The sequence below is a fragment of the Mesocricetus auratus genome, unplaced genomic scaffold (genome assembly GCF_017639785.1).
Source record: "Mesocricetus auratus isolate SY011 unplaced genomic scaffold, BCM_Maur_2.0 Super-Scaffold_100027, whole genome shotgun sequence".
NCBI lineage: Eukaryota > Metazoa > Chordata > Mammalia > Rodentia > Cricetidae > Mesocricetus > Mesocricetus auratus.
This window is the reverse complement of record NW_024429208.1, coordinates 21,806,010-21,819,932: the sequence shown is the minus strand read 5'-3', so window position 1 is coordinate 21,819,932 and position 13,923 is coordinate 21,806,010. Positions and strand designations below refer to the sequence as shown.

The 13,923-nt window shown below is 44.7% G+C and overlaps 2 protein-coding genes across 8 annotated transcripts in view; one reads left to right on the top strand and one right to left on the bottom strand.

Moving 5' to 3' along the window:
* Ccar1 (cell division cycle and apoptosis regulator 1) overlaps window positions 1-7,266 on the bottom strand; it is a 46,990-nt gene extending 39,724 nt beyond the window's left edge. For all 3 annotated transcript variants that reach the window (XM_040732577.1, XM_040732579.1, XM_040732578.1), the window contains exons 1-3: window positions 7,135-7,266; window positions 5,755-5,876; window positions 1,495-1,667 (exon numbers count right to left, since the gene is read on the bottom strand). In XM_040732577.1, coding sequence (XP_040588511.1) covers window positions 1,495-1,667; window positions 5,755-5,827 — 246 coding nt within the window. In that variant the 5' untranslated portion in view covers window positions 5,828-5,876; window positions 7,135-7,266. The remainder of the gene's footprint in view (window positions 1-1,494; window positions 1,668-5,754; window positions 5,877-7,134) is intronic.
* The window catches only part of LOC121134392 (translation initiation factor IF-2-like), a 43,966-nt gene continuing 35,982 nt past the window's right edge, over window positions 5,940-13,923 (top strand). Inside the window, exons 1-3 of one of the 5 annotated variants that reach the window (XR_005871467.1) lie at window positions 5,940-6,585; window positions 6,661-7,521; window positions 13,417-13,525. Coding sequence is in view for 1 of the 5 variants with exons in the window: in XM_040732580.1 (XP_040588514.1) it covers window positions 6,461-6,585; window positions 6,661-6,883 (348 nt within the window). In the remaining 4 variants the exon portion in view is untranslated. Of the gene's footprint in view, window positions 6,586-6,660; window positions 7,522-13,416; window positions 13,526-13,923 lie in introns of those variants that run through there. The other 4 variants (XM_040732580.1, XR_005871466.1, XR_005871465.1 and 1 more) reach the window with 4 other exon arrangements.

The window sequence follows — 13,923 nt, the reverse complement described above, 5'->3', positions numbered from 1 at the left end:
AACTACGCTGAAATGTACTAAACCAGCTACACTTATCTAAAATTAACAAAATGGTGGTTATCTATCTATGAGAGCCATTAAAGCCACAATAGTTAATGCATATATAACCAACTCAGGATCATAGAGTGTAGAGGTATAGCCTTTAATCCCAGCCAGCACTCAGGAGGCAGAGGCAGATGGATCTCTGTGAGTGAGTTCCAGGACAGCAAGAGCTACACAGAAAAACAAAAACATCCCAGCACTCGGGAGGCAGAGGCAGGCGGATCTCTGTGAGTTCAAGGCCAGCCTGGTCTACAGAGTGAGTTCCAGGACAGCCTCCAAAGCCACAGAGAAACCTTGTCTCGAAAAACCAAAAAAAAAAAAAAAAAAAAAAAAGAAAAACAAAAACAAAGAATTTTTAAGATTTCTAACTAAACAACTATACTTTGTGCTGAGCATAAAAACTTTGTTTTAATTTGTTTTGTCTTCGGATAGAGTCCTGCTATGCACTCCAGTAAAGCCTCAAACATAATATTCTCCTTCTCTCCTTTCCCAAGTGCTGAGATTACAAGTATGTGCCACCAAGAAAAGCCACAGTATAGCCGGGCGTTGGTGGTGCACGCCTTTAATACCAGCACTAGGAAGGCAGAGGCAGACGGATCTCTGTTAAGTTTGAGGCCAGCCTAGTCTACAGAGTGAGTTCCAGGACAGCCTTCAAATACAGAGAAACCCTATCTCGAAAAACCAGAAAAAAAGAAAAAAGAAAAAAGCCACAGTACAATTTTTTATTCATTTATTTTTCTCACTTTTTAATTTTTTTTAAGTTTTTCAAGACAGGGTTTCTTTGTGTTGCAGCTCTGGTTGTCCTGGAACTCATTTTGTAGACCAGGCCAAGCTCGAACTCCCAGATATCACCTACCTCTGCCTAATCAGTGCTGTTATTAAAGGCAAAAACTGTTCCCTGCCATGCAATTTTTTATGTGCATTGGTGTTTTGTCATGGGTGTCCTATTCCATGGAACCAGAGTTACAGGCAGTTGTAAGCTACCATATGGGGGCTGGGAATTGAACACAGGTCCTCTGGAAGAGCAGTCAGTGCTCTTAAACACTCAGCCATCTCTGCAGTCCCCATACAGTGCAATTCTTAACACCAGGAAAAAAATTTGTGGGTATACTTGTTTGGTTGTTTTTTTTTTTTTTTTTTCGAAAAAGGGTTTCTCTGTGTAGCCCTACCAGTCCTTGAACTCACAGAGATCCACCAGCCACTACATCCCAATTGCTGTGACCAAGTGTGTATAACCAATACCTAACTACAAATAGTTTTTTTTAAATCTACAATTCTTCATTGTTTAAGTCATATTAGCACACACTTGAGGTGTTAAGTAGTAAAGTCATGAGTTCAAGGCCAACATAAACAATGTAGACAGCCTGTCTCAAAAACAAGACAAATGACCAAGTGAAAGAGAGCACCTCCAGGTATCATTTTTATCATCTCATTCATCACATTGAAACTTACCTGCTGTAATGCAGCTGCAGCAGCTGCAGCTTGCTGCTGAAGTGCTGCAGTTTGTGTTAACTGATAGTTTGCTGGCGTTTGTGTGGTAAGGCCTGCTGCTGCCAATGCAGTCTGCTGGGTATAAATGGTAGGAGATGCTCCCAGAAGTGATGGCTGCTGAACACCTAGTGCAGCTAAAGTGAGATTAAAAGAGGAGAGGGATCAAGATTACTGTTTTTTGTTTTGTTTTTTTGCAGGAATCTCCCATGACCTCCCATTACAAATGTAAGAAAAACTGGCTCCACTGACCCACACTGCAGTAACACAACCAACTTAACCTAGACCCAGACTCTAGTCAAAAGTATTTCTCGGAGCTGGACATACACCTTTAATGCCAGACTAGAAGGCCAGGGGTACAGAGGCATGAAGATGGCTATGAATTTGAAGCTACCGTGGTCTATATAATCAAGCTCTAAGACAGCTAGGTTTCACAGAGAGACCTAGTCTCAAAAATACAAAACCAAATACATGTATACATATAGGTATGTGGGGGCTGTGTTACTGAAAGAACACATGGCAGACAGGAAATCCAGGAATTCAAGGTCATCCTGGGCTCTAAGAGATCTTATCTAGGGCCGGAGAGATGGCTCAGAGGTTAAGAGCACCGACTGTTCTTCCAGAGGTCCTGAGTTCAATTCCCAGCAACCACATGGTGGCTCACAACCACCTTGAATGAGATCTGATGCCTTCTGTTGGCACACATGCAGAAGAATGTATACATAATAAATAAAATAAAATAAAGAGATCTTATCTAAAAACACTAGAGAGAAAACTGACAAAGTATTGTTCTGGTTGGCAGTTTTTGTCCACTTGACACAACCCAAAGTTATCTGAGAAAGAAGGATCCACAATTGTGGTCTCAATGAAAAATGACCCCCATAGGCTCATGGGGATAGCATTATTTGAAAGGATTAGGATTAGGTGGCCTTGTTGGAATAGGTGTGGCCTTGTTGAAGGAAATGTGTCACTAAGGGTGGGCTTGAGTTTCAGAAGCGCAAGCCAAGTCCAGTGGCTCAATCTTTCTTCCTGCTGCCTGCTGATCCAGATGTAGAACTCTGAGCTACCTCTCCAGCACCATGTCTGCCTGTATTCTAACACATTTCCCACCATGATGACAATGGACTAAACCTCTGAACTATAAAACCAGCCCCAATTAAACATTTTCCTTTATAAGAGTTGCCATGGTTGGCTGGGCAGTGGTGGTGCATGCCTTTAGTCCCAGCACTAGGCAGAGGTAGGCGGCTCTCTGTGAGTTTGAGACTAGCCTAGTCTACATGAGCTAGTTCCAGGACAGCCTCCAAAGCCAGAGAAAGAAAAAGAGTTGCCATGGCCATAGTGTCTCTTCACAGCAATAGAAACCCTAACAGCTGAGAAAACTTCTCCAATGGCCTCTATTCAAGCCTGTGAGACATTTCTTAGTGATTGATGTGGGAAGGCCCAGCCCAGTGGGCCCCCCTCCACAGTGGTCCTAGATGCTATCTGAAAGCAGGCTGAGCTAGCTATAAGGAGCAGTCAGTAACAGCAATCCTCTACAAGTTACTTTTGGTCAGTATTTTATAACAGCAATAATAATCCTAACATAGAAAAATATGTTTGTGCTTCAAGCTGACAAGGGGTTAATTGTCCTGGCTCTTTCCCTTGTCAACTTGAGTAGAGTTATGTAAGAGGGAGCCACAATTGAGAAAATTCCTCCATGAGGGACCTATAGACAAGCCTGTCGGTTATTAGTTCCTGCCTCTAGGTTCCTATTGATTTCTCTCGGTGATGGAGTGTGACCTGAGAGTTGTTAAATGAAATCAATTCATCCCCCTACCAATCTTGAGACATGAGTTTGAACCCTGGAGTCCACAAGATGGAAGTATACAATCAACTCAACTGCTACAAACTGTCCTTTGACCTGCACATACACACCCATATAGATACACAAAAATACACACATGTCTAAAAAAACCCTGAAAATTCTGATGAAGCTTGCCTAGCATGTACAAAGCCCTGGAGCAGGTGGGGGAAGAGTGGGGAAATACAAAACAAAAAAATCACAATGAGTAGCAAATGGCTTCTTATTTATTTTTGGTTTTATGCCTCTGGAAAAAGACTTTTTTTTAAGCTTTATTTTGAAACTGTAAGCATTCATTTATGACGTTTATAGCTATTTTTTCCCCTTGGCCCATTAGTTATTGGGTTTTTGTTTTGTTTTGGTTGAGACGGGAATCTCACTGCCTGTCTTGGAACTTGCTATATAGACCAAGCTGCCCTGACACTCACAGAAATCCACCTGTCTCAGACTCCTGAGTGCTCTGGAATTAAAGGAATGCACCACTAAGATGAACAATATATTGTTTTAAAAGTCAAGAACACTTGTGGTCAAGTGTGACCTGAAACTCACTAAGGGATCACTTGAACTTCTGATCCTCCTGCCTCTACCTCACAAGTGCTTGATTTCTGGAAGACAGCACCACACCCAGTGTAATGAAGTGCTAGAAATCAAATCCAAGACTTTGTGGATGCTGTTTAAGAAGCTGCCTAAGACATGTCCTCTAAAGTCTCTGGTAATTAAATTCTTATAGAATAGTATTTCTACATTAAATTCAAACAAGTGAAAACCATAACTGAACTAGCAATAAGACTCTGTGGGCAAAAGCACTTGCTATGCAAATCCTACAATCTGAGTTCAATACCAGAACCTATCGTGGAGGGAAAGAACCCCCAAAGCTGTCCTCTAACCTATACACACACAGACACAAACAGAAACACAGACAGACAGACAAGACAGACAGACAGACAGACAGACACACACACACACACACACGTACTCATATACATTAGACGCACAATGAGTGAGTGAGAAGGCTCACTGGGTACATGTGCACTGTCTCCTCCCAACTCCCCATCCCCCAGAGGCACACACAAATGTAATTTTTTTTTAATTAGTGGGAAAAAAAAAGAAAGAAAGAAAAGATGGGATGGCTATTGAGACAAGGTCTCTCTATGTAGCCCTGACCATCATGGAAGTCACTATTTAGACTTCAAACTAAAAGAGTCACCTGCCTCTGCCTCCTGAGTGTTAGAATTAAAAGCATATACCACCATGTCCAGCAAAAAATAACAAATTTTTAAAGAAAAAGTCGTATAAAACATTTTATAAATTATGGCATTTAGATATATTTAAAATGTATGATTTTTTTGGTTTTGTTTTTCTGTTGTGTTTTTTTGAGGCATGTATCACCATACCTGGTCTAAAACGTGTCTTGAAACTACATAGATTAAATCCCTAAGCAACACAAAGAAGGGAAGGAAGCAGGGAGAAAGGTAGATCGGTTTGTTCTAATAAAGTAATGTTCCATAACACATAATTAAGTCAACTCTAATTATTGGCATGGTGGTGTACACCTTTAGTTCCAGGGAGGCAGAGGCTGGTAGATCTCTGTGAATTCAATGCCAATTTGGTTTACAGAGCAAGTTCCAGGACAGCCAGAACTACACAGAGAAAACCTGTCTCAATAAACTGGTGAAAAAAAGATAACTTAAGGTATTTGAAAACTATAAGCCAGGTTTGGTGGCCCATGCCTTAAGGGTTACTGCTAATGGAGACTCTATATCAAATGCAAAACAAAAATGATAAAGTGGCTGGGTGTTGGTGGTGCTCGCCTTTAATCCCAGCACTCGGGAGGCAGACAGCCTCCAAAGCCACCGAGAAACCCTGTCTGGAAAAACCCAAAAAACAAACAAACAAACTAAATAAATAAATAAATAAATTTAAAAACTCTTTTAAGATACAGATAACAAAAACAAACCAACAAACAAGACCACTGCACAGTAGTAACAAATGCCTTTAATTCTATCGTTCCGGGGCTGAGGCAGGCTGTCCATTCGAGGCCAGCCTGGTATATAAAACAAGTTCCAAGACAGGCTCCAAAGCTACACAGAGAGAACCCTGCCTCAAAAAACCAAACCAAGCCAAAAAAACAAAAGGAAAAAAAAGCTATAAAATCGTCCAAACTCCTGGATAGTTTTGTTGTTATGTTAATTTTCAAAAATGTCCTTAAAAAAAAAGATACACCATTTTCAAACATTTTGCTATCCCGTGCATTAACCTAAATCCCAACTGAGACAGCCCACACACACACACACACACACACACACACACACACACACACACACACACACACACACACACACACACACACACACACACACGGTACAAGTGTTCAGTTGCCTGACCTGGTTGTGATACTGCAGTGGCTGTAAACTGAGTGGCCCACGGTGGATTCTTCTGTCCTCCAAACTGAGCCATGATTCAAGGAGGGAGAAACCTTGACTTACTTCTCTTCTATAGCAGGTATCTATGAAGGAAGGATTCATGTGTCAAAGTTCAACCAAATTAAAAATACCACAAAAGGCTATTTTAGAGAAGTGACTGACAGATTAAAGACGTGTTCCAAAGGAGAACTGGAACAGAATGTGTGCAAACCGAACCTTTAAAATAAAACACACCATCAACAAGATCACTAGGTATACCGTATTTAAATGGTATCTTTAGGGGTGGATTTACAGGAACTTCCTTCCGGGACTACAGTGACAGGGACTACAGTGACATTTTTCAAAAAAAGGCCTGGCCAGGCTTGGTGGCGCACACCTTTAACCTCAGCACTCAGGAGGCAGAGTCAGTCAGACCTCTATAAATTCCAGGCCAGCATGGTTTATATGGCGTTATAGCTAAGGCTATACAGAAGACTGTGTATAAACAAACGTGATAGACACAGAAAGAATAAATAGCCTGAGTGTGTCTCCGGGCAATGGACTGAGGTCATGCAGTGGTTATGTCAATAACGGAAACTACGTCGTGACGCCCCCTCCCCCATAAAGGCAAAGGTACTGAGGATTTTAATAACGAACATTACTTGAGGATGTGGCTAGGGAAATCACTATGGCCTCTGTCACCCTAGTCTCTCCACTCCGGAGAGGAAAGGCCGTTGGGAGAACGCACGCCTCAAAAAGAACCGCTGCGAAGACCCCCCCATGTCCTCCCCCCGCCGAAGTCAAAGAGAAAAGGTAAGGATGGGCCTGGCCACCCCAGCTGGGCACCCGACGGGCCGGGCTGTGACGCCCATCTTCCTCCCGTTCCAGCCTCTCTAGGGCGCAGGCCGCGGAAGATGGAACCCAAGCGCCTCAGGCCACGGCCACAGCGTCCGCAGGGGCCCGCGGGCCGTCACTGTCCCCGAGGCCCTTAGGCCGGTCTGAGAGCGCCTCTAACCCCCGAAAACAGTCGCGGCCGCCCGGGACCCGGCTGGGGCTCGGCGCCGCGGCCGCGCCGGCCCGAGCACGCACGGCGTCCGCCCGAGCAGGCTGAGGGGCGCAGGCAGGCCGCACCTGAGGGGCCGGGAGCCGGCGCGCTGGGGGAAGGGCGCGCCGCGCGGGGCCTGCTCCGACCCGCACAAAAGGGGCCGTGTCCGTCGCTCGCCTGCCCCACCGCGGCCGCCACCGCCCGCCCGCGCCTCCCACCTCCGGCGTCCCCGAGCCCTCCGCCGACCCGCCGCGGGCCGAAGCAGCATGACTCGGCCTCCCACCGCTCCAGAGCAAAAGCACTAAGCAGTCCTTCACCTGTGTCCGGTCCGGTTTAACACCGAAGCCATTTCAAAACCCGTCAAGTCCAGGCGCATGCGCCAACTTCGCCCTCTTCCCACCACGCCGCACCTCCTCCCGTCTCGGCGAGGCACCGGCGCCGGCGGCGGGACGTTCGGCGTGCGCGCTCCCCGCGTGCGCGCTCACAAGCGCCCGGAGTTAGCGCGTGCCCGAGCCGGGTTACCTTGGCTTTGCTTCACAATGAGCTGGCCGTCCTTGTGCCCGGCTCGGAGGCAAAACGGGGCTCCTCACTGGGAGCCAGAGAACCAGAGAACCAGTGGGGGTCACGTGGTCACGCCGGGTTGGCCGCCATCTTGTGGTTGTCCATTTTCTAGTATACTGCGATTTGCTTGAAAGAATGAAAGTGTAAGATCTGAATTGTCTTTTTTTTTTTAATGGAGATGTAATTAACATTAAAAAACATCAGTATTAGCCGGGCGTTGGTGGCGCACGCCTTTAATCCCAGCACTCGGGAGGCAGAGGCAGGTGGATCTCTGTGAGTTCGAGGCCAGCCTGGTCTACAGAGCGAGTTCCAGGACAGCCTCCAAAGCTACAGAGAAACCCTGTCTCGAAAAACCAAAAAAAAAAAAAAAAAAAAAAATCAGTATTTGGAAGATATGTGATACATTCGTATATGGGGGGATAATCTTTTTGAATGCTGTGTGAAGATGTGTCAGTCTTACCTCGCCTTTCTGCCGTACCTTCTGATTGGTTTAATAAAGAGTTGAACGGCCTATAGCTAGGCAAGAGAGGATAGGCAGGGCTACCGGAGAGAGACAGGAACTATCCGTCAGCCAGACATGGAAGAAGTTGGATGTTTGGTACTGAGGAGAGGTAACAGGCCATGTGGCAGAATGTAGATTAATATGAACAGGTTAGTGTAAGTTGTTTTTGTTTTGTTTGGTTTGGTTTTTACGAGACAGGGTTTCTCTGTATTGTTTTGGAGGCTATCGGTCCAGCCCAGCCTCGAACTCACAGAGATCCGCCTGCCTCTGCCTCCCGAGTGCTGGGATTAAAGGCGTGTGCCACCAACGCCCGGCCAGCTGAAATATTTTTAATGTGCATTGTTCTTTTTACCTGTGTGTTTGTGCGAGGTATTAGGACAGTTGTGTGCTGCCATGTGGGTATTGGGAATTGCACCTAGGTCTTCTGGAAGAGCAGTCAGAACTATCAACCCCTGAGCCATCTCTTCAGCCCCAACACAGAGACAATCATGAAAGCTTGTCCTTAGGTTAGGCTTGTTTCCAACTAGCTCTTAAGCCGGGGGTGGGGGGTGGCGCACGCCTTTAATCCCAGCACTCGGGAGGCAGAGGCAGGCGGATCTCTGTGAGTTCGAGACCAGCCTGGACTACCAAGCGAGTTCCAGGACAGCCTCCAAAGCCACAGAGAAACCCTGTCTCGAAAAACCAAAAAAAAAAAATTTCAGCTGGGCTGTTAAGGCATACGCCCTTGATCCCACCACTCGGGAGGCAGAGGCAGAGGCAGGCAGATCTCTGAGTTTGAGGACACCCTGGTCTACAGAGGGAGTTCCAGGACAGCTAGAGCTGTCTCAAAAAAAAAAAAAAAAAAAAAAAAAAGCTGCCAGTCCAAAGAAAGACCTGCTCTACATATGTGTCTAGTTTTTCCCACATGTGGCCCTAACAGGATTTGAACTTCTGGGTCTCATAGTGCCCATGATTTACAGGAACAAACCACTACACCAGGTAGAACTTTTACAAATGCTTTTATTAGATTTTTTTTCCATTTCTAGAGGGTTTTTGCCTGCATATATGTATGTGCACCAGGTGTATGTTTAGATTTCAGAAGAGGATGGAGGATTTCCTTGTAACTGTCGTTAATAGTAGTCATGAAAGTCGGGCGGTGGTGGCGCACGCCTTTAATCCCAGCTCTTGGGAGGCAGAGGCAGGCAGATCTCTGTAAGTTCGAGGCCAGCCTGGTCTACAAGAGCTGGTTCCAGGACAAACTCCAAAGTCACAGAGAAACTCTGCCTTGAAAAACAAAACAAAACAAAAAAAAAAAATAGTGGTCATGAACCACCACTGGTGCTGGGAATTTATCCCAGGTCCTCTATGAGAGAGACAAGTGCTTTTAACCACGGTGCCATCTCTTCAGCACTAAGACTAGAATGTTTAAAAGTGTACAGTTCAGAACATTTCATATAAGTACAATCAGATGAACCAAGTATGATGATGAGGATCTGTCACTTTCTTTGTTTTTTTGTTTGTTTGTTTGGTTGGTTGGTTGGTTGGTTGTTTTTTCCAAGAGAGGGTTTCTCTGGCTTTGGAGGCTATCCTGGAACAGCTCTTGGAGACCAGGTTGGTCTCAAACTCACAGAGATCTGCCTGCCTCTGCCTCCTGAGTGCTGGGATTAAAGGCATGCGCCATCACTGCCCAGCTTTGTTTTCTTGTTTTTTGAGATAGGGTTTCTATGTAACTTTGGAGACTGTTCTGCGAAGTCACTCAGTAGACCAGGTTGGTGCCTCTGCCAACCGAGTGTTGGGATTAAAGATGTGCACCACCACCACTGCCCAGCAGTCTGTCATCTTAACACTTGGGAGGTAAGAGGCAAGAAAGCAGGAGTTCAAGGCCAGCCCACCTTGTCTCTGTTAAGTGTCAAACAAGGGACAAATTTTCTGAGGTGCCTATTTAACATATCAAAGATGGACTTGGATGCCAGGTTCTCCCAGCATTCCCCGGTGCCTACCAGTTACAGGGTATGGCTGACATACCCCACTCTCTGCCCAGAACTCTGCAGCCCAAGGGCTGGGCTACACTTCTCCCAGAGGTTTCTCTATATGACCCAGACATTTTGATTACCCACCACTTTAGGACCTTTGTCCTCCTGACTGCCACACCTGGTTCCCCTCTCACCCTCTCTCTCCCACCCTGGTCTTCCACATGCCCCCGCTCAGCCGGGACCCTCCCAGATGTCCCTGCCTCTGACTATGCTCTCCCACATTTCTACAGTAAACATCTTCCTCCACCATACCAAGAGCAGTCATGTTCTTTCCTTTTCATTTTGTTTTCCATACTGTCTCAACAAAAACCAACAAATGTAATAAAATACATAGCCTTTTGTGTTGTTACATGTATCTTTTCAGTTAAATTTTATGATCACATGATCACACAGTGTTTTTCAAGTGTTGAGTGGTCTTTCCCCCCATTTAGCTATAATAATTTATAGCAATTTGGTAAAGTATAACATTCAACAATTACTTTTCAACCCTAGTAAGGTTATCCTGAACTCAAACTATTGCAATATAACTGTCATCACACTATAGGAATTTGTATATATTCAAAACACCCTGGGCCACGTTTCTCAGCAATAAAAGGAAGAAATAAAGTAAAGTAAAATCTGATATTCCTTATCAAAAAGTTTCAAAAGAAGGTCCATGCATAGTGACATATACTTTTAATTTCTGTACTTTGTTGACAGATATCTCTGATTTACAGACTAGCCTGATCTACATAGTAAGACACAGGAAAGCCAGGGCAATGTAGGGAAACAGTTTTTGTTTTTGTTTTGTTTTTTTTTTTTTTGGTTTTTCGAGACAGGGTTTCTTTGTGGCTTTGGAGGCTGTCCTGGAACTCACTTGGTAGTCCAGGCTGGCCTCGAACTCACAGAGATCCGCCTGCCTCTGCCTCCCGAGTGCTGGGATTAAAGGCGTGCGCCACCAACGCCCGGCCGGGAAACAGTTTTTTTGTTTGATTGGTTTTTGTTGTTGTTTTCTCTGTATTACTTTGGAGGCTGTCCTCGAACTGGCTCTGGAGACCGTGGTGACCTTGAACTCAGAGAGATCCACCTGCCTCTGCCTCCTGAGTGCTGGGATTAAGGGTGTGTGCTACTACTATCTGGCAGGTTAATTCTACTTTCAAGCACCTATGACCAACCCTGAAGGAAACCAGAATGTCATACTAAGTTCCTCTTTGATTTAAGAATTACATTTAGCTAGGCAGTCTTTAATCCCAGCACTCGGGAGGCAGTGGCAGGTGGATCTCTATGAGTTTGAGGTCAGCCTGGTCTACATAGTGAGTTCTAGGACAGCCAGGGCTACACAGAGAAACCCTGTCTCAAAAAAACAAACAAAAAATTAGTTTTAGCCAAAAGCAACTAGGCAAGAAAATCTCTCTCAATCCTTTCTCTATTTTTCTTAGTGGCAGAATATAAAATGTCTTCTACGGAAAGTGACTTTATACTTTCATCAAGTAATAGACTATACCTAAAAACACTAGATAAACTGGGCGTTGGTGGCGCACGCCTTTAATCCCAGCACTCGGGAGGCAGAGGCAGGGGGATCTCTGTGAGTTCGAGGCCAGCCTGGTCTGCTGAGTGAGTTCCAGGGCAGCCTCTAAAACAATACAGAGAAACCCTGTCTCGAAAAGCAAAACAAAACAAAAAACTAGATAAAACATTTTTTCATTGTGATTGGCTTTCTTTTGTTTTTTGAGACAAAAAAAAATTGCCATAGTAGTAGTCCTGGCTCTGGACTGGACCTTAAGACATAGACAAAGCTGGCCTCAGACTTGTGGCACTTCTGCTTTTGGCTTCAAATTCTGGGATTAGAGCCAGGAGCCACCAGACCCAGTCTTTTTTTTTTTTTTAATTTATTTAGGCTAGAAACATTGTTTCACATGTCAATCCCAGCTCCCTCTCTCTCCCCTTCTCCCCCACCCTCCCCACTAGGTCCCCAGTCCCCCATGCAATCTCCACTCTGATCCCCAGGGAGGGTGAGGCCCTCCATGGAGGATCTCCAGTAACTCCATATTGTGGCATGGGCACTCAAAGTCTGTTTGTATGCCAGGGATAAACATTACCCAAGGCCCCAGAGATTACCTAGGCCTCCTCACTGACACCCAAATTCAGGGGGTCTGGGTCAGTCCCATGCTTTCCACACAGCCATAAATCTGGAGTCCAAGGGCTCCCCCTTGTTCAGGACAACTGTTTCTGTGGGTTAAACCAGCCTAGTCTTAGCTCCTTTGCCCATCAGTTCTCCTTTTCTGACACTGGATTCCAGGAGTTCAGTTCAGTGTTTGTCATTGGGTATTTGCCTCTGCTTTCAGCAGTCACTGGATGAAGGTTCTGTTTCCCAGATTCTCTGGCAGTGGGATTGTATGCTGGCACTCCCCTGATCCATGTCTAAAATCCATAATTGAGTGAATACATACCATGTTTCTCTTTTTGTGACTGGGTCATCTCACTCAGGATGGTTTTTTCTAGTGCCACCCATTTGCCTGCAAATTTCAAAATTCCATTGTTTTTTTTTTCCCGCTGATTAGTACTCCATTGTGTAAATGTACCACATTTTTTCTATCCACTCTTCGGTTGAGGGGCATCTAGGTTGCTTCCAGGTTCTGGCTATTACAAATAATGCTGCTATGAACATAGTGGAACACACATCCTTGTTGTATGAATGTTGGGTATATTGACCAGGCCCAGTCTTACACACACACATATTAGTTATCCCCAGATTGCCATTAGAAACCTGAGATTAGTCGGGCGCTGGTGGCACACGCCTTTAATCCCAGCACTCAGGAGGCAGAGGCAGGCAGATCTCTGTGAGTTCAAGACCAACCTGGTCTACAAGAGCTAGTTCCAGGACAGCCTCCAAAGCCACAGAGAAACCCTGTCTCAAAAAAAAAATGAAAGAAACCTGAAATTATTTTTTCTTTGTCATGATGTTTTCTCTCAGAGACAGAGTTAGTATGTTACCAAGTATGTTACCAGAAACTATCTCAAGCCTTGAGTATTCTGCAAAAACACTCTGTTACCTAATCTTCTTTGTGTTTTTTCCTCTTTGTTCTTGGAGGTAGGATCTCATAGAGTTGCCTGGGCTGGTCTTGAATTCAGTTTATAAAAGGCAGGCCTAGAACTAATACTCCTACTTCAGCCTCCTGACCAGCTGAGATAACAACAGACCTGTGCAACCATAATTAGTTTCTTGCTGCTTTTTTTTTTTCAGTTTTTCCAGACAGAGTTTCTCTGTATTGCTTTGGAGGCTGTCCTGGAACTTGCTTGGTAGACCAGGATGGCCTCGAACTCACAGAAATCTCCCTGCCTCTGCCTCCAGAGTGCTGGGATTAAAGGCATGTGTCACAAACACCAGACTTGCTTTTTTTTTTTTTCTGGTCAAGGGATAGTTTAAGTTGACATGGGATTTTGTCATACTCACCTCACTCTAAATTCATTATTCCTTTGTTATGATGCCTTATAAACCTACTCAGTAACCAAAGCTTTGACCTATAATCTGTCTTTTATTATAGAACCCCATAACTATGGAAGGAAAAGAGTTTCCAGCTGGCCACAGTGGCACATCTCCATATTCCCAGGCAGAAGGATTACCACAAGTTGAAGGCCAGCTTTGACAAAACGGTGAATAGCAATTTAGTCAGGATTATATAATCTAACCCTGCTTCAAATGGTTTTTTCTCCTTTCCCTCCTCTGCAGAACACTCACAATCTTCTCTTTGAACTGTTTCCAATTCTTTGGGGGAATAGACTGTATCGCTGGATACAATTCTGGGTCATATGATAATCCTATATTTATCTTTTGACATAGTGTTCAGCTATTTTTATAGTGGCTGGACTGTTTTACATTCCCACTAGAAATGTGTCACATCCTTGCCAACCTCCCTGACCATGCCACTTTTTAAAAAAAGTTTTATTTATCTATTTGGATGTGTTTGCATGTGTACTTTCCAGGGTATGGGTGTATGAAAGACAGAGGACAACACTGAATGTCTCTTCTATTGAGATTTCTTGATTATTTG